Below are 25413 nucleotides of genomic sequence, written 5' to 3' on the forward strand. Positions count from 1 at the left end.
ACAAAGAACAAGACGAGGATTAAATTGTTATGGAATTACTATTTCTTACAGTATTCGCACAGTGCCTACGACTTGAATAGTACCTGCACAGTTTATCAAAAGACAACTTCAATATTCTAAACAGGCTGGATCAGAGATCAGACTTGTAAATCCCAGTTAACATCAGCAAAGCTGTGCCAATTCATTCCAACTGAGCATTTGCTCTTTTAAAGTTATAGTGGGAATCCCGACAATTCAAGATCAGGATGAAATGATTAAAAAGCCTAGATATCCTTTTAAAAACACTGACATTTTCCTTCAGTATGCAATATTTCAAAATGAAACACAGTCAGAACATTGACAGATCAATGCAAAACCATAAACAAAACCACAGAAAACATGACTATTTCATAGCATTTATAACCACAATAACTTCAACAGGGAGTAACAAGCACCACTCATCTCCATCACTTCAATCAAAACACTTTTTGAAAATCTTCATTAGCTATATGTTTTTTTGAAGGAGTTTCCTAGCGTTAGTACTTTGACCTTCAATAGCATACATGCCCTACCTTACTTCCATGTTTGGTAAACTGGCTTGCTTGCTTTTAAACGTGTTAATGGACACTGGGAGGTGCTATAGACTATAAGAAGCAGCTGATCAGACTTGTCCTTTGCCATTTTGATACCTTGGAATTTTGGTATTTGTCTAACTGGAAGTTAATGTATTTCAAAACAGAAATAAATGCACCTGCTAACAAGAAGCATATTTTCATTAATAACCTATACTAATTTTATAAGATTTTATTATGACCTTTAAATGTCAAAAGAGATTTGATATTTCAGTCAGAACTAACTGTTTGCAGAAAAAAAAAGTAAATAGAGAACTTTAGGATTGTTAAAGACAGAAGTTATTATAAGTGAACATACATATTATCCTGAGCTGAAGATATTGGGGAAGAAAAATTAATAACAATCAACAATCAAATAAAATTTTGAAAAGTTTGCATGTGAATCTGTGCTGAAATCCCAGAGCTGCTCAGGTGAACTGGTGACATAATTCTGTTGGGTTGTTTGTATGCACAGCTGTAAGCAATGTAGTGGCATCCATTTTAGATACTTGTCAGGTGTGTGGAAATGCTCACTACAAGAGCTTTATGGCCTTTTGCACAAAACACACACACACATTATGATTATAGATTTGCCCTTGGAGTGGTCCACATGAACTCTAAGGGTGGCAATGTTGAGGCTCTCAAGCTAGTCACTAAGCAGATGAATTTGGCAGAAAATGGGGATCTAGTTAAGTCAAGGGCAGAAGGCAGCACAGAGCAGGGAATGGATACTATCCAGTGCTCATGTTGCTTCTGCAGCAAAGACTTTGTAAAAACAAGGGTTGTACTCACTTAAAGAAACTCTGAAGTAAAATAGAAAGGATAACTGAATCCTAGAGACCACAGCCAGTAACAGTACAATTGGAAAGTGCAACTTTCACCAGCAAAAGCAACTTTAATTCCGCCATGTTAATTTATTCCCTATACAGCTTAGGAACTGCATATAATGTGCAAGATGATACAAAGAAATCCAAACAGTTCTTGAGTGCTTATTGGTGAGATTTTACAAGGATTTAGCGAACTGGCTATGTAAATCCAGCATATAATGACTCAAATAATGAGACTTGCTTGTTATGGTCACCTTTCAATAAGAAACACATTTACCTTGTAGCAATGACCAATACAAGATCTTCCTCAGCAGCGGTCCTTTATGTTTGCTTATGTGGGGAAACTACACCTGAGAAACCTTGAAATCATCACAGCCTTATCACTTCCAATGCTTCAGCAATAAACTGTAATACAACCTTTACATATGCACAGGAACAAATACCTGTGCATAAAGTTAAATTCTCACCAATTGAATGCCCCACCCAGCACTATTGCTTGTATTTGTTTAGCGCCATCTTCACAATACTGTGCCACAACATAGTACAAAAAGAAATCTCTGCCATGGACTAATCCCACGCCTGACAACATATGAACTGCAGCACAACAGATACTCCAAGAGTACTCTGCCTACAGTGTTGTTACTAATAAAAACCTAAATTGGATAGAGTTTCAAGAAGCTATTTTCAAATAGCTGGTGACAAAAAAAAGCCGTTCTTCCTATTCAAGTCAGCTCTGTTCATCAAAGTGAACCTTTTACATTTTTTACTGAGCATGGAGACCTTCGTCAGTATTTCCAACAAAGACTGAAAACTAAAACCAAACAAGAAGGTACATAATTTCCAGGGCAAGCAAATTCTTCCTTAGAGCAACCTAAAATACTGAACACAAGTCAGAAAAAAAGAAACTTTCTTATACTTTATGTCTGAATTATGACTCCAAAAGACCAGTCAGGAAAAAAAATACTACCACCTACCTCAGGTAACAGACAACATAAGAAACGTGAAGAAAACCAGAGTGGGAAGCACACGGAGAGCCTGTACGGAACCCCCTCTCTCTCTGCTGGCCAGCTACAAGGGGCTGGCTGTGCCCTCCTTCCTCCCACTCACTAACGAGGTCAACTGCACAGGTGTTTTGAGCCTCCTGCTGCCTTTTCCATCCTGCCAGCCCTACAGCACTGGTACTGGGTGCTGAGTGGTGGGTTCAAGCAGCTGTTTCAGCAGTCAGGAAGGAAGTTTTCTTAGTAAAGCTGTAAAAGACCAACAGTCTGGCATGTTTCCTACCTTACTAACAGTGTAACAGCCGTACATTTGGGTGAATTGTTATTGGAATTTGTAGTGAATATTTATTAGTTCAAAGGAACAAAACATTACATGAATTTTGATAGCAGCCTTAGGAGAGTTGCTCAAATTATAAAGTAAACGGCAAGAGTCCTAGGCCACTTATACCTGTCCCTTTAAATTCTTCTTCAAGTTGAGCAATGAAAATAATACAGGTATTAATAAAACCATTCTTTAAATTATCAGAAACCAATCTCAATCAGAATGTGCAAATTAGCAACCTGGTGCTCAGGCTACTTGATTATAAATAACAAACTAAAATTACTTAATATGCCTTCGTTTCTGACTGCAACTTTGTGTGACTTGGGAAATACAGTCTATATTACTGAACATAACTGTCATGCAACAAAATTAAAAAAAAAAAAAAAAAATACCACATCTTTCTAGGAAACTATTACCACATCTTTCAAGGAAATCATGCTCTGCTAATTTTTTTAGCTAAGTAATCCAGTCTTTTGAATTTGAATTCATCTATTTTAATCATATTGTTCTAGGACACATTCTGAATAATTTAATGAGAATTTCTGAAATGACACTTTCATCCAGAAGCAACACCAGAAGCAAAACTGGTCTATACCAAACCCATAAAACTAGCATCAGACCAAACTAGACCAAAAGCAGAATTTTTCAGGTGATTCATAACGTATGAGGCATAAATTGCCTAATTTAGTAAAGTGGTGAACAGCCTAGCTCTGATCCAGCTAGATTATTTAAGAGAACATGATGAGTTTCAATGGCTATATCATTTAAGCAGAAAATGATCTAGTGATAGAAGACACATTTTCATAATTATTGTGAGAAATTATTGGTGAAATGCTTCAGAACTGTTTAACACATGGAACATAATAAATACCTATCTTTGCCAAAATAAGACTAAATACTAATCTCATTTTTTCTTCTTATATAACAAAATATTTCATAAACACAAGCAGGTATTCTGTACGTTGTCCTTTTTAGACAGGATCTGTAGACATCTCAGGGACAATTTTGTAAAAGTGCTAACAAGTACTCAAGGGACATTTCAAAACACAATACTTAAAGTCTAAACCCCATGGCACATATATGGTACTTACGTGTCTAAATCACTTCTAATGATATTTTCAAAAATGTGCAAGTAGCCACTGTTATGCAACTGTGTGAGACAAAATAAATACTAGAACCCATATCTCCTGACTTTCTCCTAATCTTGCACCCATAAAATACACCATTTTTTTTCCTGCTAAGGCTAAATTAAAGTGTATGACTGCCGTTACAAAAATCTTTTTTCCCCTTTCTCCCTCTTCACATTAGCTGTGCACTTTTTTGTCTGTGATACCATCTTGTTCAGGGTATACTTATCCATATACGAGAATATTTAATAAACATAAGTTTTGTGCAAGTTGCACATAAAAGTAATCATGTTTATTTCCCCAAACAGTTAACTACACAAATTCCAAAACTAGAATGTATCCTAACCCCACTGTATGTGATGCAGGAAAATACAGGATATTTCTGTGTGTATACAGCATCATAAATATTGAAGATTTTGGATCACAACTTATTATATTATCTTCTCGTTCATACTTCAACACTGCAGTTACGGGTACTTTCAGTTGAATTCAGCTTAGCAAAGTAGAACTGCTACTTATGACTCTTGTTTCATGAGTTTACTCTTTTCCAGCTCCAGACCCATCACAGCGGGGGATGTTTTCTTTGTTTTCCCCTTAGCAGCTATCTGGCAGCTGCATCCCAAACTACCCTCTGTTAGTGGATCCCTAAATTATAATCCCCTAATAAATATATACATCATCTATCGTATCATGATCATATGTGCTGCAATTTACCTCACAGGTAGTGTTGCACAAAAACGTCTGATGTGAGCCCTGTCAGACTGTGCCATATTTATTTCATTAACATAGATTTCTATATGAAAAAAGTACTTCCTCCGCTGTGTGCATGGTATTTGATTGAAATACATTCTCAACAATGCAGAGATGGAATCAACATGAGAAAGTAATTGTTGAGAAGTACAGCATTAGCTCTTTTCAACATACAGTCAAAATATGACTGTTCTATTTGTATTGACTTACTGATGAACTATAGAGAACTATCATTAATAGTTTAAATAGTTGCTGTTGAAAGTAAAAAATACCGCACAGCTGTGGAGGAGTTAAGTTACTGACTAGTGGAAAAGCTATCTAACCCTGTGATTCATTAGGAAAAGTTTGCTCAAGAGTTGAAAGACCCATATTAGGAAAGAAACAAATATATGCCATTTGTAAAAGCCTGGCTCTACTGAAATCAGTAAGAGTTTTGTTACTGATGCCTATCAATGGCTTGAGGAGTTAATTTTAAAAGATGCCAAATAACAACTATTGCTTCTGTAAATCCACATGCTTTTGCTTTAACGTATGGCTTCATAACACTGGTAATGCAGACTGGGCATAAAGAAAAATTAAATTCCTGTTCCATCATTAATCTCTTCCTGAATTTCAAGTCAGAATAATTTACTTGTATCTTACAAACACCTACCTGGGGTAATGTTGCTATCTCTATTTATTCTACTCAAGATACAGGCTTAAGAGAACAATACACCAGAATATACCCAATTTAGGGTATTCAACTTGAAAAATAGTTGGCTATTTCTTTTCAAATAGATATGCAAATTTATATTTCTGTATGAAAGATATAAATAGAAGTTTATTCTAAGTTTTTTTGAGCTATATTAAAACCACAGATCCACATTTGTATACGGAGTAGAAACTGCATTATTTATACTGAATACACATTTAATAGTAGAAATATAATCTACTTCTGTAAACTTTTTTCTACCATGACATATGCATTCACATAGGAATCAAGAATACTTTGATAATAGTGGAAGAACTAAGGTGGCACAAAAATACCAAGTTAAGAACAGCAGAAGCCTTTTGTTTCATTTTGTGTGGTAAAAACCAATCATGTTCTCAAACTCAGCTTTGGTACTTTTTGTCAAGCTCCTTTTGCAATACAGCTGAAGTCACAAATATTTTGTGCAAAGAAAGAAAAGGTTTCTTCACCACTTTAAGTGCTTGGAATAGCCATAATTGTTTCAGTCAGAGCAAAAAGCATAGCAAATTCTTTACCAAGAACAGGCATTTTATATATTTTATATATTTTAGAATGTACCACTATGGGTGCAGCCAATCTCTGTGCTCTCTGTTGTAACTTCATGGTCTTCAAGGCAGTACTAAAATTTCCTGCTGAGTTCAATGTTACACAGTAAATTTTCTTTTATGTTTCAAAGACTAGGAGAGAACAGTACCATAAGGAGTAGAAATTATAATAAATACAAGCCAGAATCAAAAAAGGCCTGCAAACCGAGTCTGCTAATCACAAAATTATACAAGCTTCATGCAAATACTTCATAAAACAAAAATGTAAGAGCTGCAAACCCTTTATTTGCACATACAGCTTCTGCTACCCAGCCCAAAGTCTAATATTAAAAACCCGCTAACCTCTACCTGAGTCCTCTAGCCCTATGAATTTATGGAAGAAATCTCTAATCTCTAACATGTTATTCTCCTTCCTTAGAGAGAACATTTTACTCTGCCCTGCTTGAACAAGGTCCTTGTTTAAGCCCACTAGCTGAATTGCATGTTTTCAAATATCTAAAAATCATAGACCAGCTGTTTTCCAGATTTTAAAGGGGTCCATATATTCTGCTACAGATTGCTTATGTATTACTCTGTGGAGCTCATCTAAACTTCATGACACCAATACATATAAAAACAAAATAAGAATTATGTGAATTGTAGCAGAGAAATTGGAAAGTGAAGCATTCCCAAAGGTCCCTGTCTGAAGCTGTTATCAAATGCTTGGGTGGCATGAAATCTTTCATTTGTCTCCAGATCAAGAGAAGAGTACCTTTTTATGCTTATGCCAGTGCACTGCACTGCTGTCTATCAAACAGGTTGTTTGATTATTGTCAGAGATGGAAATTTGGAATTCTGCCAATATAATAATACGGCTGCCAGCACAGATTTCAATTTAAGATATCAAATCCTTTAACAGACTGGTCACAGGTAACTTTATTCTAAACAGTCACCATATAGTGATATAGTAGTACCCATATGCTCTGAGAGCCAAGAAAACTACTGCCTCTGACAGGCACAGGAGAGTTCACACCCTTCCTTCTGCAGTTCAGGGCCACAAGAAACTTTCCTTAGTTGGTAAAGAAAGTGAAGTAGTTTCTATCACGTTTTAAATACTTTTCTCTGGTTAATTGAGCGAGCACACCAATTTTACTAGCGTTTTTTAATTTGATTTAATTGTTTTAGGGCAATTTCTGCCAAAATGTTTTAAAAATCTTTTTAAAAGACTTGATCTTCTAAATCACTAAGGGCTAGGTTTTCAAGAATGTTCCAGTAACTAAAGGTGGAGTTAAGCAGCATTAGGTATATAGGAACCCCCCTCTTCTAAACTAGCCTGTAGGTGGGGCTATTGGTGATAACGCACAGGAACCCAAGGCAGCTTTCTTACTTCATAATTTCCCTTTTATATGTCTCATTTATATATCTTTAGTTTATATAAACAATGATAATTTAATTGAAATAAACATAACTTCACACATGGGGATATAAAAATTAAAACAAAACAATATGAAACTGGGTTGTGTACAAACCAACAACATAATAAAAATGTGTGAAGTTAATAAAGACATTAAAGACACTTTTCATACAATTTGGCTAATCCTATGCTCTGGTACTGTTATCTTTATTGCATGACTTTTTACATTGTAGCTGTGACCAAAAACTTCTCTTCAGAAGATAACATGGTATTATTCTATCACAACACACCGGAATGTGTACAGCCCTTAGTTCTAGAACCCTTTGTTCTACTTTAAGGGTACAAGTAACTTTCACTAAAAAACTAGGATGCTATTTTTATGTAACACTTGAGAAAATAAAAGAACAGAAAGGCTGTGGACTCCAGAATAGATTTCCATGACACAAGTTGCAATAGTTTTCTCACTGACTTTCTGATATTATGCCCATGGGCAAAACTAAGTGTATGCACGAATATTTGTCATCAAACTCAAAATCATTAACACCTGATTTCCTCTATGTCTTAGCAGCTGAAGTCAAAACTGAAAAAAAACCCCACCCTGATACTAAAACTGGATAACTCAGCTGAATTTAAAAAGGCAGATTAAAAAATCACACAAATAAATACAAAATAAAAGAGAAATTTGGCTACAGCTCCCATAGTATATTTGCTCTGGTAATAGCAATCAGTCCTGAATCAGAGGAACAATTTTTTCCATTGCTGCTGATGCTGCTGTTTTTCTCAGTTTTGATATGGAATTGTAAAACTAGAAGACAAATAAAGATTAACTGGATGGCAGTAACACATTTATAAATATCTGATCATGTAAACAAAGAAGTTTCAAAGTGCTGCCTGTGTGTAATGGCAAATATTCTATTAACTTTCCTAAAGACAGGCTTTCGTCTTAGATAAAATTTTTAGACTGGTAAAACCAGTGTGTAACTAGAAGTAAGTGAATGACATTAGGCAAAATTAAGAGAAGGAATTACTAACTATTTAAAAAAAAATAAATTGTTGGATAATTGACACACATTTTGATCTCTACACTGAGCAAGACAGGAGAAACACCACATAGAAAAATCCCAATTTATTTCTCAGAATTGAATTAATAGGTTGTTTTTTATTTTGAGAGTTTTTTACATTTTCTCCATCTATTAGTTTATATTTCAGTGTTTGGTCTATTTTAGATTTTGAAAGTTCAACTAAATCTAAATCATTTGTCGGCAGCAAACCAGAACAATTTGAGGGACCATATTATATAAATATATGTCCAGTAGTGTTTTGAAAGCAGGAAGAGCGAGCCAGATGGTTTCCATCAATTCCCACTCTGTTGGTGCAGCAAGGGGTTAGTATGATTTTCTTAGCAGCTTCTTGCATTTTGTACCTTGAAAGGAATAACGTAGTGCCTGCTTGTGCTCTTGTAGGCGCTGTAATTGATATATTTAGATGTCTGGATTCAGCTGTTCCTGCACCAAGTAGCAGATCTGATTTGGAAATTGAACTAAAACGAATTCAGTTGAGTAGTACTTGCCCTACATTTGACATAATTACTTAGAGTGGGAAAAGATGTCTATCTCTTGCAACAGGGATTGCAGTGTTTCTGCATGAAATGCTTTCTTAACTGTGTGAAACAAAATTTTACTGTCCAAAACTTCAAATCATTTAAAGATATTTGCTCTTGTACTAGAGGACCCTAAGCATACATTCAGGCTTTGCAATACTGCAGCCATCTTCTTTCTTATGCGTCTACTTTCTGAATTTTACTGATTTTAAATCATTCAGTAATTACCTATATTTGAGAACATTTTCACTTCTAAAAATGCATTTCACTTTATGCTTAAAATGCTAATACAGTTTTCAAAATGACATTATAATCATTCTGTGAGCATTTAATGATAGCTTTTAGTAATATGTGTTAACAGTGCATAACTCTAAATAATTATCCTGAGAGAACAGGAAAGCAGTTGTTAGATTCAGTTTGTCTCCAGAATATGGCTCTGCTACTTCTTCTACCAAGCCTGTTTCAGGGACCAAAAAAGATGCCACAAGGACGGCTGGAGACAGTACAATACACAGAACAAACCAGCTAGACCTTGAAGGTGAAGGAATACTTCATATAAAAACGAACAGGTCCTGTCTTGGATGTGTTTTTGCCCCATTTAGCTGAATAAATCCAGCACAAACCGCCATGTTATATTTATGCCATCTTTGCAACTGCCTGCAGCCAGATTATTACAGGTGATAAGGCAAAATAGCACATGAAATGCACCTGGAATTTAAGTTCTTCAGAACACAATTCAGATAATGAATAATTGCGTTTCCTGTACACCGAGATGGTATGTAAGTATGCCCCTCTCTTTTCCTTAGAAAAACAGAAGAAAAAGTCTTGCATAGAAATGACATGACCAATTTTATGTCAACTGTGATCACTAATTTTACCCAGGAAAGGGGGAAGGAAATGCAATCAGCAATGATGCCTGGGCAGGACACCAAGACACCCGCTCTTTACTAGGTGAAAACACAAAGTAGCACAGTAACAAACATCAAAGAACAAATTAATATATTTAAAGACTTTTGCATTACAGAAGAATTTGGAGAGACAGAAGGTTCTGGTCCTATCTGGAATTTTCCAAGTTTCAGATAATCAAAATAGCTGCAGGCACTGAAATTCTGTATTTAGGAAGTTTTGCACCACTAAATGGATGTATCTCATTTTGCTGTGAAAAGGTTAATTAGCAGCATTTTACATTTACTGTTGCCATTTTGAAGCCAGATGCTAAAAGTTTGCAAAGATGAAAAGATAATTTATTTCTAGTGAAATTGGCACAAAGATTTAAATACTAGAAATATTCTTCATCTGAGTTGTAGTGAAAGTATTCGTTGTACAAGTTTAGCTCTAAACTATCAAATCATTAATTTTCTTACTGCTTGGAAACAATTATATTTTGAAAACTGTCATTCCACCCTTTTTTTTTTCCATTTTTAATATCAGTAAATTATTAATGCTGTAATAAGAGAGTACTTTTTGAGACTGAGGATTAAGACTTGGATTTTACATGACACCATTAATTCTAAAAAATAATATTATTTTTCATTATAACCATATGTTTAGCTCCAAGGCAAATTTTATTGGAGAGAAATGTAGTTTCCTGCTCAAATGAGAAATGACTATGTGCTGTGTAAGAGGCTGATCAAGAAAATATTTATATGAAATGAACAGTGGAGATCAGCAAAGTGAAGGGTTCTAATAAGTTTAACGAGAAATACACAAGTGAATGACTGCCTGGGGCAGCTTGTTATTCAGTTGTTACTATATAGTGCTATTTTCAAGTCACACTTCTAAATTGAAAAGTTCCATGTTTTTACAATCTACTTCAGTGAAAAATGTCACACCATTCTGGTTTTGAAGATCAAATGAAGAGAAATATTGGAAAGACAGAGGTCCAAAGTGCTAATGATCCAAAGAGACATACACAGAAAGAGAGAAGGCAATTTAGAGTCAGTGTGTCCTAGACAAATGCTTATTACACAACCATTTAGAATGAAGCATTTGATTTACAAACCTACCTAACTCGCCAACATTAGCAGAGAGTTAATATAAAACTGAGGTCAAAGAGTTTATACAATAAGGTAAAATACTCAGAAATTCCAAGCTATTTTTCTTCAGCAATAATTCATTGCAATATGGTCACTGAAATCCTCACTACAGTAATTAGTGTAGGTAAGCTACTGAGTGTTGAAAACTGACGAGCACTGCTTTACATTTATTCACTTTGAAAAGTAACTAGAAAAGTTATTATGGCTTTTAGTATTTCCCACTGCGGATCAAATGTGGTAAGTTAGTACGTAAAAAGGAAGGTGCATTTCCTAAACATCAATTGGAAAGTTCAAACCAGACTTCCTTTCATGCTGTGGTACCAGTAACACATATTCAGAAGGCCAGATTATACCTTTGATGATGCATGTGAAACCATGTGAATACTTTGAACAATGAAGACTTAAAGTGGAATTTAGCTTACTCCTTCCTTTTCTGTCATAAAGGTAAACACCCACAAGTCCAAGTACACATGCAAAGAACAGATCTTGTAAGTAAATAACAGCATTTCTAAACAGTCATTTTAGTTCCCTGTTGTACCTTCTCTTTTCTGTTTGGTTCTCATCTTGCATTTTTTTTGTACTATCTCCACAGAGTTATCAAGTTAGCAGTTTCTTTCAGAAACCCTGACATGGCTCAAATTCCATAACTAACTTATCTGTCAACTGTTGAATGCCACCAGGACAATGGTTTATTCTAAAGTTATTCTATCTAGCAAGGCATACATTAATCAGTCTTTAGGAATGGCAAACAGTAGAGAAATTTATGGATAATGTAATGTCAAGTAAGGAATCTTTAAAATTATCAATAAGCAAAAATTCACTGAAGTACAAAAATATTTTGATGGACTTCTGTTTAGCAATTAATTGCAAAAAGTTAATTAAACATCAGCTACTTATGCTTAACAACACATTCTGCACACAGACTAAATCTTATGCACAAATTCTGCCACTTGAGGTTGCATGAACAATACGGTGCATCAGGTTCTCAAGGAACAGCTCTCATCACTAATGATGTTTCCTCACACAACTACAGTTTTTCCTGCTTGGAAATTACACATGGGACAAACCAGGAGTTGTGAGTGCTTTGAATATTTGGCCATGATATCCAGATGTCTGGCACCTCACTGAAGCAGTAGCTTCAACTGTTCTACTGAAAATCCTTGACAGATTCATTGTTTATGTGCAGATCATTTTTACAGTCACATTCATATCTAGAGTGCTTCAGATAGTCTACATATGCACAGCAAATGCACGCAGGGATACAGCACAACGCCTCTAAAGAAAAGCTTTTTTAGCCTTTCATATAGGCCCATGCCAGAAATATCAACATATTTTATACGTGTTTATGCCATGAAGCCAAATTCTGAATATGAAGGAGAAGCAAATATATGACAGTTAAAAAAGGAAAATGATAGTGAATGTATGTACCAGCTTGTTTTCTGTAGCCATAATTAACTGTTTATTAAAATAATATAAATAGAGAGAAAATCCCTGGGGTGGAGACAACCTCATGTTTGCTTTGAAAACTATTAAAGCATATACTTGTATATCTCTTTCTACTTACAAAGCTTAAAAACAAAATTTCTGTGAAGTACCATCTGGGAAAATTTCACTCTCTTGAAAAGGGAAGTAAAAAATACAAATGAAAATTCTACATTCTATCAATTGAAATTTAATAATGGGGAAAAGTAAAAAAATAATTAAATTATATTACAATATCTCTTAAATTAATACCTTTATTTGCAGTAAAGTTTTTACCATTAGATTTTATATCTGAGAGAGAATAAGAATGCAGATTGCTCTACCTAAAAATGAACTTCATGATACATCCATTCAAAAATATTATTGAGAATCAAAATAACTTAGGGACAAAGAAATACTTCCCAATATACACACTATTTTTTAAAAACAAATAAAAAGGGGCAACGTTTCCTAAAACAAGTGACTTAAAAAACTACCTAATGAAAGTATTCATTTACTTTCAGAAAACAAATACTGACAGACTCCTCTGGAAAAACATTTTGAGTGTAATAATGCAGCTAGTGAATGTATTTACTGTGCTGGCTCACCGAATGCACGCACATTAACACCACCATGAAAGCTTTCCAAAGTACTGTATGATTGACCATTGCGACTTCTAGTTTCTTGCTTCAAGAGGCACAAACATTAACTGATTAAATCTCAGAACAAAAGAACAAATTGCATTAAATACCATTAAACACTGCCTTGCAAGCAACGACGAGAGCGTTCTTCTTAGCCTTCAATTATCTGAAAGGTCACTTGAATTCATAAGTATGTGCTCTAAATTTAACTGATTAGAAACACAACATAGTGAAATTTAGAAGTTTCATTTTGTTTTGACTTACTCTCCACCTAAGTATTTTCTGCTGCCTCTTTCACTATTTGAGATTCCACATACTTTATCTTAAGAGAATTCTGCCTAAGAAAGGGTGTTTCACAGACGTTCCTCACAAGTGCTTAACTCAGTGCCAGCCTCCCTACCACTAAAAATCGGCAATAGACTGTTTTTTTTAACTTCAGTGCCCAGAGAGGCCACAAGAAATAAAGTGTTGTAAATACCACATAGAATTTGGTATTGAAAAATATTTAGAACATGTTAAAAATCAGTTAACTGTCAACTATTTAAAAAAAAAAAAAAAAAAATAACAAGAATGTAAAATCATAACTGGCTTCAGGCTTTTGCTGTTCTTTCCTTAAAACCCATACTTCTCTTCTTCCCTTCTTTCCAGCATTTAGAAGACTGCAGAAGTCTTCTTAGCAGATTCTATCTTACCCTTAAACATTTTCTAATAACATATGCACCTGTCAGAAGAGAAGAATACTGAGATGAAATTGCCATCAGCTTTGCTGAAAAATGTAATGGATGGCAAAATTTCTCTTTGAATTAATGTCTACAGAAACTCTGACACTAACAAATTGAGCAGCAGTGACTAGAAGCACTATGAAACGGACATGGAGGGGATGTCATCACCATACAAAATGTTTGGAAAAAGAGCCAGCTGATGATGGCACAAACACAATGTGCACTTTAAAACCTCTTCCTAAATCTTCCTGAACAATCTTATTACTCAACATATTGGGGCAGTTGCCTAGTGAGTGAAAAGATACCAAGCTGGGTGGTTCTGATCTCTCTTCTCTTTCATGGACCCATTAGACGGGTTGCTACCACCTGCTGGATCTTCAGTAATGTGCTGCCCTTACTGGTTCCCTTACAGCTTTCAGAAGCAAGAACTGCAATTGCTCTTTCAGCCTCTTGGCTGCAAAATTATTAAAGACAAAATGCCCCAATTTCACTAAATTACAAGGCTTTCATTACTTTGTTATAGATAGAATATTGTTATTTCACGATATTATGGGCAAACAAAAAGAAACGTTGCCTATTCAGCTATGGCTCCATACAGTTAGTAATTAGCTTAATATAATGTGTAAACAGATGGTGTAGCAATAAAAGCAAAGATTTATTAAAACAAAGAAAATGTCACAGTATTATTGTGTTGTAAAAGCAAAAAAGGTTAACAAATAAAAAGAAAATTAAAATGTTAATGTGAAAATGTTGATTAAATCAGAAAAAGATACTGAACATCAGGTGATGAAAACTAAAATTATTGAGTACCACTTGCCAGGAAGGAATTATCTCACATGAAAATGCTCAATTTTATATCAATGATGTAGCTAAATGCTACATAATTATTTTTTTTTTTATTTACAAAATTTAAATTTTAAATAAATTTTTCTACATAAATTTCCAGCCTGACGTACTGTCCTGTCTTCCAGGCCACAGTCATGGAATAAAAGTGTCTACTTGTAAAATACTGAGCAGCTGTCATCCTAGACCAGAATGCCAGGAAACTCACCTCATTTATTATGTAAATTGTCTCCAAAAACCAAGATATATTTCACTGACTAAAACTGTTGTGTTAACACAAAGGGTGGTTTTGCTCCTTTGTGGTTTTTTGGTGGGTTTTTTTTTTTCCTGCTGGATTTTATATCAACTGTCTGTTATTTAATTTGCACCAAGGATACTGTCAGCATCCATAGTCATCTTCTTCTATAGAGAAAGTATAGCCCACTTCAGCTGACTGTCTTTTACATACACTGGACAGAATTTCAGATGTGTAGGAAACTTCCTTCACTACAGGAATTTTAAGCTACATTTGTAACAGTGACCATGCGACCATATAAAATTGCTTGGAATTTCATGCTGATTTTATAGAAATTACAGTTGGTTTCAATTTTGCATGCCCATTTTCAGGGTTTTTTTCTCTTTCTGGCTTTAATCTGATTTCTTTCCAAGTTACTTAGTGGCATATTCAAGTCTTCTCTTAAACCTCTTCAGAACTTTTATGTGGATGCTTCAGATAAAGTAACTGAAAAACATAGTTTACAGTTTCATTTTTAAACTGGGGATATTTAAATGAAACAATCTACATATATAAGAATTTTCTCTTTCCCATCCCAGCTTGGTGACTTTTTCCTTTTCATGAATAGAGATTGACAGGCTTAGAACTTTTTACTTCAAGAGGAAGCACATAAGAATGGACTTTCTAATATAAGACAAGGAATTAGACTGAGGAGACTACTAGACTGAGGAGAAGAGGGTTTCTTTAGTAGAATTTCTGACTGTAGATTTTAGTTCTTTATCATTTCACTGGAGTGTCTGGTGCTACATAAACTAACACTTAGAAACTGGCACAGACAAATCTCACATCTGTGCACCTTCGCATTTTCCTCTATTTCTGTGTTGGGTTTTTTCTGAAAAGATTTTAGCTTACTATACATCTCCTGCCTCACTGAAGGAACTACCTTAAGGATAAAATCCCAGCTCTACTGAGTTAGCTGCTTAATGAGGACGGAATTTTTCCCTTTATGTATAAAATGGTCTACAAACATAACTGAACATAGTAGGTCTACTTCTATTACCAATTTTCTATGGATATAGAGATTTACCTCCTTCCAATTAATCAGCTAACAAGAACTAGCATGAACGCTGAAGGTCAGGTACACTTCGGTTCACAGCAGAGGAGCAACTAAGACATGTTAATTCATTTCATGTCTTAAAAGCAGTCAAAAAAGGTATGCTAGAAAAGACACTCTTTAGCTTTTGTGAGTTGCTTAACTCAGATTACCATCCTCATAATGCTAATCTTTAGAGTATAGTATTGTTTTATTGTTAAATTTAATACCACCAATTTCTCAGAAGCAAAGCTCTTTCTGCATTTATAGAAAAATGAGATTATTGGGTTACTTTCCATACACTAAGTGTTGCTCCTGGCTAGTCTTATTAATGACATTGCAATTATGCAGACTTTCAAAATGAAAGAGCAGAGAAAAAAGGTTTATTTTTAAAAATGCAATCTAACTAAAAAGATCACATTCACAGACCTGGCTGTATGTAGCAGTCACAACTGTATAACAAACCACACATACTAAGAGCACAAGGACAACCATATCAGCTCAGATCCAAATTTAATTTACCCCAACATCCCGTTGGCAAGAATCACCAGTAGCAGATGATTACAGAAAGTTAGAAGAAATAGGAACTATCTGCATTTGCCCAAAATTCTTGACGCCTACTAATGGATTAGGTTTCTATCTGCAGCAATACACCCTAGTGTCTGTTTACCATTACGTAATTTCTCGTACAGTGACTGAGTACCAGGAACACATGCAAAATAGAGATAGACCAATGATGTCATATAGTGTAATATAATGTGATATCTTGACTTAATAGAGATATAGAAGGAAATGAAACAAAGAGGGAAAAACACAACTTTTTTCCTCTATTTTATGGATTTATTCTTTTATTCTTTGTTATATCCTTCAGGAATTTCCTGTTCTGGTACTATGGTAATGGGTTAATATAAAAATTCATTTATATATTTAAATAAAAGTTATAAAACTATAATTGGAAGAGACAGTGATTTCTATTACTCACATGTCTAACCTCAAAGTTTGTGCGTGTTTGTGAGTGTTTACATATCAAGCTGAGAATTGAAAAACATAGAAAAGTAGTTCAGAAGTTTTCACAGTGAGATTATGTTGTTTATAAGTGTTAAAGTTTCCATTAACTAGTTCATCAAAGCACTTGTGCTTTGAGAATTATGCAGCATATAATAGGTGTGCAGGAAAAAGCTGGTCACCTTATAAATCTTGTATGTTCAGAAACACTTTGTAAAACAGTTAAAGTACTGAAATCTTTGTCTGTATTAAATTGAACACTACTCAAGAATCATTCTTCCTAGTCTGTGAGAGATTGGATGCTAAATTTAAGCATAAGATACAACTGCAATACTGACACTGATAAACTAATAAACTTTCAGTGTATCACTTCTCAACCTTAATACTCTCCATACTGTCTGTACATAAAGGAAGAAATTTTAAATTCATATATGTACATGACATTTTGCAATTAACAAGTGAGTTCCATACAAAAGACTATATACAGAAAGATCATAAATCAAATTCTCAGCTAAAATCAGCTAGTACAGTTCTAACTACACAGCAAAGTCTTATTTTTCCCAGTTTCCTAGAAATTGTTTCCATTTTCTATATAATTTATTTAATTTAAGGAAAAAAATGCAATTAATTGCAGCAATACTACATTTCTGAAATGAACAGAAGAATTACTGGTGCACAGCCTCCAGAAGAAGCAAAGGGAGCTTACAATATGCTGTCTTGTTGCTTAAGGAACTTCTGTCATATGCCTTAAAATAGAGAGAGGAACTCAGTGATGATTCACTTACACATCAAACACTAAAGTGCAAGTGAGACGCTGCCTCAGAGACCTAAATCACATAAATGTGTTACTGGAAAGGGAAAATTCATGCGTTGTTTCTCTTTCGGGGTTACATTAAGAAATGTGACAACAAATGAGACATGATCTAGAATGGGGAACAGAAAAACAAGCACATGCAGTTTATGATGGGCCATTTAATTCTGAGATAGACATGGTCTGAGCAAAGAATCAAGAATACACAAGTTCTATTTCCACTGAACGCTCCAGGGTCTTTTTTTTCTCTTTACATTGCTAATATTACAACATTTTTAATGCAACGTAGTTATTGGAGAGTTTGTGTGGTGTTCCCTTACTAAACTTTATGGAGAGATGCACAGAGGGAGTATCGTTTGAAAAGTGCCTTTCAAAGATCTAAAACATTCTTTGGATTTCATACCACCTCTGAGTCAGGGTGTCAAACGTATGTGAGACTTACCCTTAATTCTGGGGGTAAATAATTGCTTAAAATTGTGAAAAGCACATAATACTATGGCAAATAGTACTGAATATGCATAAGAATTTATTAATCTCGAATTATCTGTCTTTAATTGAAATGTGTTGCTTTTTACGCATACTGTGATTTTAACAAATAAGATGAAAAAGATCTGAATACAACAAATCTATCACATGCAGAGCCCTTGTCAATTATAAGTAGAATATTACTTTCATAGATAACATTTTATTTTGCCATTCAGAATTGCTGTAAAGGAGGCTTATAAAATATTTTTACATCCCCAGTTTCTATCCTATATCAAATTATACATGGATAGTGTAAAGTTTCCACATGAAAGACACTCATGTCTTAACTGAAAATAAAGCAGAAAAACAAATACCCAAAACCAAAATAAAATAATTCCTACAAGTTAGTATGAAAGTCACCATCTACTTCAGGAAAAAACAAACTAAAAAATAATGTAAAAATTTGAATCATAATAATATCGCCTTAGACAAAAGCTTCTGGCATTTCCTTTTTAAAAGCAGTAGTATTTCTTACTACTGAAACATCAGCCAACATCAGCTTACTCAAGGAATTCTCAATTCCTATTAGCATGACTCGTTTTAAAAAGTCACTTTGAATCTTTCATTTTTAAATTCTGTGTAAATAGAAAACTCAAACAGAGATTATTTTTTTTTTAAAAAAACCCTCTCCTAAGTTAACGGCAAGCACAGGCAAAAGAACAAATGGATATAAGCTGTCGCTGAAAAAATGCAGATTGCAAATTACTACAGAGTCTCTAGCCATTAAAATAAATCAAACTCTGGAACAGCCTTCGGCGGAAACACTGGGGGCAAAGAAATAACAACTCCAATTTAGTATTGGCAAAGTTTATGAAAAGAGAATTATCTGATGCAATTCCCAGGCTAGCAGAGCACTGGACTTGATGACCCAGAGATCCCTTCCACTGTTATGTTCTTTCTTTGGCTAGATGCAGATGTTCATCTGTTTTTCAGCCTCCCTGTGGTTTTTCTAAAGTGAAACTTAAATGAAAGTTAATATAATTTTTGTAAGTTTCAGTTAGAAATTATGGTTTGTAAGAATTGCTGCTAGGCCTGCAGCAGAGCGAATCTTGTCAAAGAATTCTAAAAGCTTAAAGTTGGCTTAGCACTGCAGAGAAGTAGGGAAGTATAAGTGTTCAGAGATGAATGCCCAGCAGGGCACACACCATGGGAAGAGGTAACTGATCCACTGGTAGGGAAAATAGGAAGAAAAAAGTAAACAATACAGTCTAGGACTGATATATCAGTAATATGAAGGAAGAAAACAACACAGTACAGTAAAGAAAGCAAAGGACATCAGGACATAAAAACGTATAGGGAAGGAGAAATTACATACATATTTCATGCCTTTCTAAAAAAAACTCATTAATGAAAAATTATTGTCATGTGTGGTGGCTGTGAAGAGTCAACACCAGCTTGAAAGAGAAAAAAAAAAAAATGTCTTGCTCAAGAGGGAGGTCGTATTTCAGGTGACAACGCAACACAAGCCTCTCTCCCTCACATTTCTCCCCCTGCTTAGCTATTGGAATTTGCCTAGAGTTGGCTGGCTTCGAAAGCCCACATTTTGTCACTCCCCCACAAGTGACAGTAGACATGCTACTACACAAAGTTCTGTGGGTGACTCAATATGGAAGAAAACAGCTCAAACTCAGAAGAATAACTCTAGACCACTGCATAAAACAACAATAATAATATTTAAGCTTGAAAACAATGTAGTGTTCCTTAATAACTTACACCATCCTCTTGCCTTTGCTCAGTTGTTTGTTTTTTTATGAACATAAGAATATTTTTTATGTTGCAGGTAACTCAAATGTATCATAGTGAGTACAGAAAGCTATTGTAGATATGTATACATCAGTGAGATGAAAATAATTTATAGAAAACAACTCTACATGTTTTCTGGTTTTGTATAAATAAGTCCTCAGAGCAGCTTTTAATGATTTTCAAATACATGTATCTTTACAGCTCCGATCAGTCATAAAAGCATACAAAGGTCAAGCAAATACTTTATCTTATTTAAGACACTGTGGTCTGTTTTCTATCACTCGCAAGTTCTAAGGTTTACACTCTTTCAAGGAGATGATACTGCTACATAAGTCTTCAAAATAAAGGCTTTACACAAATTCTGTGAACCTTGACGGCTATGTATGTAATTCTTCCAAGTGAACCCCCGAGCCTGATAAATTCTAAGATACGCTGATTCTATGAAAACAGAAAAATTACTTATACCAACACTTAAAAATTATCACCGTACAATTAAGTGTCTGTGTGCAGATATCATCACATGCAGATGATTTTTAAAGTCTAGCCCTTTCTTCACATGAATAAATACATAATGTTTCTGGTTTTTTAAGAATGATATCTGCAGATTTTCAATAAACACAGAAGTATTAAAGAATATTAGTTTAACTAGACCTTCTCAATTGACTGGAGAACAAACCACCATTTTACAGCCCTTACTGTGTGCTTTGCAGGTATTCTAGAAATCCGAACAGTGGCAGTTGGAATAGTGGCAATCAAAGGAGTGGAAAGTGAATACTTTCTGGCAATGAACAAGTCGGGAAGACTCTATGGAAAGGTATGGAGGTAACTTCTCTTGTGTGTACAATCATCATGTACCATCTTATAGGCACTTATTTTTAGATGGAGCATTTGTATAGTTTGTATAAAATAGATTCCTAAAAAATTTTAATGTAATCTGTACATATCCCATACATCCTATACTAGAGTTTTATGTCCATTTAATAAATTCAGTGATTAGAGCTTACAGACTTTCTGAAAATGTGGAAGACTAAGGGGAAATAGAAAAAGCTAAAATATTCAACACTCAGATTTCAGAAGTCAAATTTATTCATTAAAAATATTAATAATGTGTGGGGTTTATAATGCACACTCTTCTCTGATCTCTCCTACTCTAAGTATTAACAAAACCAGTTCTACTTATTTTACTCTATTTTACTATTTACTCTCAACAGAAAGTATGCAATGAGGACTGCAACTTCATAGAACTGATCGAAGAAAACCATTATAATACATATGCTTCTGCAAAATGGACGCACAAAGGAAAGGAGATGTTTGTTACATTAAATCACAAAGGGGTCCCCATGAAAGGTAAAAAAACAAAGAAAGAACACAGAGCATCCCACTTTCTTCCTCTGGCAATATCCTAATCACGAATGATCTATAAAGAACTAGTTCCAGCAGGAAGATTATTTTTAAGAAGACTATTTGACACGGTATCAAGAGAGGCTGGAATACTACTGAGAAACTGAACAAGCTGGACTTGCGCATTTATGTTTATTTTTAAGAGACTACATGAAAAAGATTTGAAAATATACACAAAACCAGATTTACTAACTAAAAGTTGTAAAAAATTCTAAAGAGTTGTACAATCATTATCTTAGTCATTATAACTGGGTAGTTTCTTAAATTAATTTACCCTGAAGAATAAGTCATGACTTGATTATCTGATAATATTTTATTTAAAAAACCTATCTGCTTCTTAAATATGGCTGCTATAATAATAATAAGCAGATGATAATGTTGTGTAAAATATGTCAGACTTTAAGGCTGCTGGAATGAGTTGTCAGATTATCAAGTCAATAGTAAATGTGGAGGCTGAGCAGTATTTTAAATACTTCCCCCAAGAAACTGATATCCTATACATAAACTATATGGTCAGAAAAAAATATATAATCTTGTAAATGTTTATTGTTGTATTCAGATAAAAGAGTTAGTTTGAAAAAATTAAGTTTACTCTACTACAAAATGTTCCTATCTATTAATGAAACAAATACCTAATGCTGCTCTAAAAGATGTTTCAAATAGTGTATGTAAAATAAGAATAGGAATAAATAATGTACTTCATCTCACTTTTCACAAATTAACATTTTATATAACGATGAAGCAAAAATTCAGACATACTAAGGTTTTTTATGTAACATATCCTATCTTTTGTATAATTCCTGTTAGGGCATACAGCTTTCAATATTGTTTTTCCATCCTTATACATGCTTTTTTCTGTTGTTACAGCATTAAACTTTATTTTAAGTTGTATTTGAACTTTATTGTTCTAAGTTATTTAAATGTTATTTATAAAAAAAAATACTTATTAAGCTGCATCTGTTTCATATGCTTTTAATTCTAAAGGAATAACAAAATGGTCTGGCTGAGATGCATGAATTTTTTTCTGTGACCAGACACAAAGACTAGTACACAACCCTCTTGCCAACATACATTGGATGACAGACAAAAATGACAGCCTGCAGCAAATCGCACAATGGACATCTCAAAAGAAACAATGCAAAAATGTATGAAATCTTTGCCACATACTCTTGCTAATTGAATTGAGTAGCACGCTCAGAGTTACACCAGGTAAAAGAAGGTTACAGTTCCAGCAGGTACTGGAAATAGTCCTCAGATGATAGGACCTACACTCAGATACAGAAATATACAAGAACCTACATGACTAGTTTGAAACTTCAGCCAAAAGCAGTGTGACCTGATGAAGAAAAGGCATCTTATTTTTCTAGCTATTAAAGAGTTCAACTAAGCCCTACATGACTAATGCATTATATCATTTCATTCTGTTCAGTTTGCCTATGAGTTTTCTCAGTATTGTGATAATTGCTCTTAGATAAAGATCACAAAAAATTAGCTAAAACAGCTGCTAGATGACTGGGATGGAGTCAAGCTAATTACTACAGGTCTTAAATCCTCGACTTTTCATTACAAGTGTCTAGACTCATCCTTTTTTTCCTACATGAGACTTTCTTTATAAAAGCACTCACAGAAAATGGCAACAATTATCTTTAACAAATATTTATTTTTTTAAAAAATGCTTGTTTAACATATACTATAATTTGGAAATCATTTATGGTTTTTGACTTGCATGCAGAAACATTTGTCAATAGAGCTATATCAGTAAATCTTCACTGTGCTTTTGCTAATTTATCTATTACTTGTTCACTGAACACAAAAGACTGTACTACGAAAAACTTTTTTTGCTGATAACTGCACTAATTTCTGTGAATATATAAACACTAAAACGAAGTTCACACTCATTATCAATATTAACATTCTAGCAAAAGTTTCTAGATCTAAACTGGGTTAGTTGAAGCTTACAAATAAATAAATAAAAAGAACAAAATCTCATTGTTTGTGCTTAAAAGCTCTACTGAAGTTTGAACTAAAATGTGAAGATCCATATGAATATATGAACATATATGCCAAAGAAGCTTAAATTTAAATCCAGCTCTTCTAAAGGTCTTTTGATTATGTAATTCAAGAATACAGGAATACAGTCAAACTATTCTTGAACCCTACAGGCTATATGCTTTATTTAATGGATCACCATGTTGCCATCATTACCAAGTAAGCCAAGGCTGCTTTATGTTTTACAGCTGTCATATCTGAAAAGCATCCTATGAGTGAATGGTTCACAACAAGACACCTGGCTGCAAATGATACAACCCCTCAGTAGCACAGTCATACGGGCTTACATGTTGCAATACTTTCCGTATGTTGGCTTAGCAGAGAAGGGGCTGTATTTGAGAAAAATCAGTATTTTACCTTTTTTTCATGTGTTGTGTTTAATTTCTTCTGCCATTTTAATAGTAAAACAGACTTGAAGATTAGAACATATCCTGGGTTGTCCTACTCCAGTACACAATGGAAAAGGTGAACAGAAAAGCAAGACCACATCAACCCAGCTGAGTGATTTTCAATGTAACTTTAACTTTGAAAATCTCTTCGGAAATAAAATATATTTCTTTTCAGCTGTCTCCAAAAAAAAGTTTAGTGCTAAAACCAGAGAATAATGATCAGAAAATTTATAGTTTTGATCTACAGTATCAAACTATTAAAGGATAAAAAAAAAATCTATTAGATTTTAAGAGGTATTCTTCAAATAGATGTCAGAAATCCTCACAAAAGTCTTTTATATCAATTACATCTCAAACCAATCTTAACATCAATCATGTGATGTACCATGTGGGTGGAAAACAGGTTTATATGACAAGAAACAGATAAACCTGTCCGGATATGGCTCATTACTAACCTTTATAATACTAAAGGTTCAAGCAAATCCAAAGAAAGTGGGCTATAAAAGCCACTCTCAATTGTCATTTCTTTGGGTTTTCTTCAGATGCATTGGCTTTCATCTTTCAGCTTTTTTCGTTTACCACAGATACTACAAAGTATAAATAGACTGTGGCTTAGAACTGAAACATAAGCTCCTGTGGTTTAAATACCCATTCTATTTTGACACCTCCAATAAGCATTACGCATTTCCCAGAAACTGCGCCATTATGCTGGCCCTTCAGATTTAATTAACAAGGTTCTACTTACTTATCTTTTGTATTGGTGCTGATAAATACTCTGTGACACAGAGATGAGATAATCTCATCTGGGGAATCTTGTAGAAGACTGCAGAATCTCCATTCTCAGAGGATTTCAAGACCTGACTGGAAAAAGCCCTAAGCAAATTAGTCTAAAATCAGCGTGGGCCCTATTTTGAGCGGGAGATTGGACAAGAGCCCTGAAGCACCCTTCCAAGTCAAACAAATCTATGAACCCAGATGAAAGTTATTTTCCTTAAAACAGCCATTTAGAGTGCAGTTCAACCTCTTTGCACAACCACACAGAACACATTTTCCATTTTAGGGGGATAATTACACATTTGTCTCATAGTTTATCTATAATAACTTGTATGCCACTAAAGGTATGCAAAATAGTGTAAGTACACTCCGTAACACAATAAAAAATAACAATTGGACAATTTCCATGACCTTTAACAGACATGATACAGTACAATATGGTCTTACTTTTAGTTCTGTTGCAAGGACATTAATACACTACTGCGCATAGCATCTGTAATAATCAGATTACTAAATGATTAATCAATTGAGTAATTATTCCAATACGGTTGTCTGTTTTAAATTACTTTTTTAAAGAAAAGATGTATATTCTTTTTGAATGAGCTAAAGCAAAATGTAAGTTGACATTAAATCAATAAATTAATAAGAGAACAGTAATTCACTGCACTCAACGACCAGTATCTGAGTAGTCTAAACACTTCATAAGCCTCTGCAAACTTACTCCTCAATACTAACTTTTTACAAAACATAATAGTTTCATAACATTTGACATGTAGAAAATTAAAGTGACAAGTTAGATGACTTTCCCCAAATTAGGGAAACAG

General features: G+C 34.2%; 1 protein-coding gene across 4 annotated transcripts in view; it reads left to right on the top strand.

Annotated features, from left to right (window-relative positions):
- Positions 1–23051, top strand: part of FGF7 (fibroblast growth factor 7) — a 31139-nt gene extending 8088 nt beyond the window's left edge. For 3 of the 4 annotated variants that reach the window (XM_014944330.1, XM_014944329.1, XM_014944327.1), the window contains exons 3-4: positions 20687–20790; positions 21188–23051. In XM_014944330.1, coding sequence (XP_014799816.1) covers positions 20687–20790; positions 21188–21382 — 299 coding nt within the window. In that variant the 3' untranslated portion in view covers positions 21383–23051. The remainder of the gene's footprint in view (positions 1–20686; positions 20791–21187) is intronic. The other variant, XM_014944328.1, reaches the window with a different exon arrangement.
- The last annotated feature ends 2362 nt before the right edge of the window (positions 23052–25413 follow it).

Source organism: Calidris pugnax, unplaced genomic scaffold (genome assembly GCF_001431845.1).
Source record: "Calidris pugnax isolate Ruff unplaced genomic scaffold, ASM143184v1 scaffold70, whole genome shotgun sequence".
NCBI classification, from domain to species: Eukaryota; Metazoa; Chordata; class Aves; order Charadriiformes; family Scolopacidae; genus Calidris; species Calidris pugnax.